Source organism: Temnothorax curvispinosus, unplaced genomic scaffold (genome assembly GCF_003070985.1).
Source record: "Temnothorax curvispinosus isolate PA1 unplaced genomic scaffold, ASM307098v1 QBEX01002737.1, whole genome shotgun sequence".
Classification (NCBI taxonomy): Eukaryota; Metazoa; Arthropoda; class Insecta; order Hymenoptera; family Formicidae; genus Temnothorax; species Temnothorax curvispinosus.
Genome location: NW_020212517.1, coordinates 1 through 1,706, shown reverse-complemented (window position 1 = coordinate 1,706; position 1,706 = coordinate 1). Strand labels below are relative to the sequence as shown.

At 47.0% G+C, this 1,706-nt stretch overlaps 1 protein-coding gene across 1 annotated transcript in view; it reads right to left on the bottom strand.

Moving 5' to 3' along the window:
• Positions 1 to 811, bottom strand: part of LOC112451881 — a 2,503-nt gene extending 1,692 nt beyond the window's left edge. Inside the window, exon 1 of the mRNA XM_025011786.1 lies at positions 36 to 811. Within this exon, the coding sequence (XP_024867554.1) occupies positions 36 to 811 (776 nt within the window). The remainder of the gene's footprint in view (positions 1 to 35) is intronic.
• Between the last annotated feature and the right edge of the window lie 895 nt (positions 812 to 1,706).

Here is a 1,706-nt window from a genome sequence, read left to right as displayed (position 1 = left end):
CGGCATCGACAAAGTCTTTGATACGCGGTAGATACAAAGAGCCATTGAGGAGGAACATAAACGCGTCATTTGGTTCCTCATCAGGCTTAAGCAAATAGTATTCGACTTTCTGGCACAGATCGTGGACGGTCAGCTGAAAGATTTGGTCCACCTCGCCGATCGGTCCTTTCTCAAGCGACTCGTTCGTCGCCTGTTCGTACACACCCGGAAAGGGATAACGCCCAACGTTCTCAGCAACGCATTGACCCTTGATCGTGCGAACGCCGAGGGGACAGCAGAGCGGAATGCAGATACTGTTCTCGCACATCTCGTACGGAACGACGTTTCTTTTATTATCATTTTGATAGAACTTTACAAAGTGCTTGTACAACGTTAAGTTGCTTCTGTCTTCGATCACGTCTTGCATCAGGTTTCCACGGGGTTCATGTGCTGTAGAAATGATCTTGTCATCTGTAGAATTTGTACGAAGCTCTATCGACGTTTGATCGCCGCCCCCGCGATCCTTCGTGGAATGCGCGTGAAATTCATACCCCACCGAGTCATCATCCTCGTGGATACTCGTGGAGTTTAGACGGAGCTCGTACTGCACGTCGTCGTTACTCCTGGTGGAATTTCCACGAGCGTTATAACGCGTAGTTTCCGCATCGCCGCTACGATTTGTCGTGGTAACATTAATATGAATCTGATATCGCACTGTGGAATTATTCCGTTCGTTGTCGCTCGTCGTCGTCGTAGAATTTTCCCGCGGCTCGGAGGAGGAAATGACGAATAGAAGCGTGCAGCAGCAAAGCGCGAAATTTCGTCGACGCATTGTCGACCTGTTGACAGGCCGAAATTCACTGACAACCGTCTTGGTTTTCTCTTCGTGCTATCGTAGTCAGACGTCCAGCGACCGCAACGATATCGCAAAATACGGAAACATGAAAAATACGCGTGATGATATCGTGTATTCAAATACGTCATCAGAGTAAAACAAGATTTACGTCATTACCGAGTTATCGTCTGTCGACGTATGTGATTGATAATAATTAAGTGTTTATCGGAGAGAACGGAATAAACACAAAAGGGAGCAAAGAGCTCTTGCACGATTCTCTCCTTTCTTTCTTCTCAAGCGAATCGTCGAAACGACTGTACTAGTAAAATCCATTCGCGGTTCAAATACAGCATTGTTATCACTAACGATTACGGTTGACTTTTAATTATCTCGTTGAATTCGATAAAGCCTAGTGTTCGGTTTCACCGCGACTTTTCCTGATGACGGACGAGGGAAGAGCGCGCGAGAAACGCATGCACTCGCGCGAGCAACGGGACGAGACTACCAGACAACGAGCCGGCGGCTTTAGAAAAGCAGAGGCTACCTGCTGCGAAGCCGCGGTATACAGGGCGGTTTGAGAGAAAAAAAAAAAGATGTTCATTGGTCTACGAGATGGTAGCTTGACCAATCCAGCGGCAACGTAAATTTAGACACTTGGCTGTTTAGATATTTAAGCGGGGAGCACGCACTTCTGCACAACGCATATTGCGTAAGCATAAGAAAATTGATTGGTCCATACACATATGCATAAGAAAATAGACTAATCAATATTCTTATGCTTACGCATTATGCGTTGTGCAGAAGTGTGTGCGCCCCGCTTTAGTGCTCCGGTGGAGAGAAGCGCTACAGTTTCGGGAGGACTGCGGAAACTGAGAATAGATCTACGGACGAT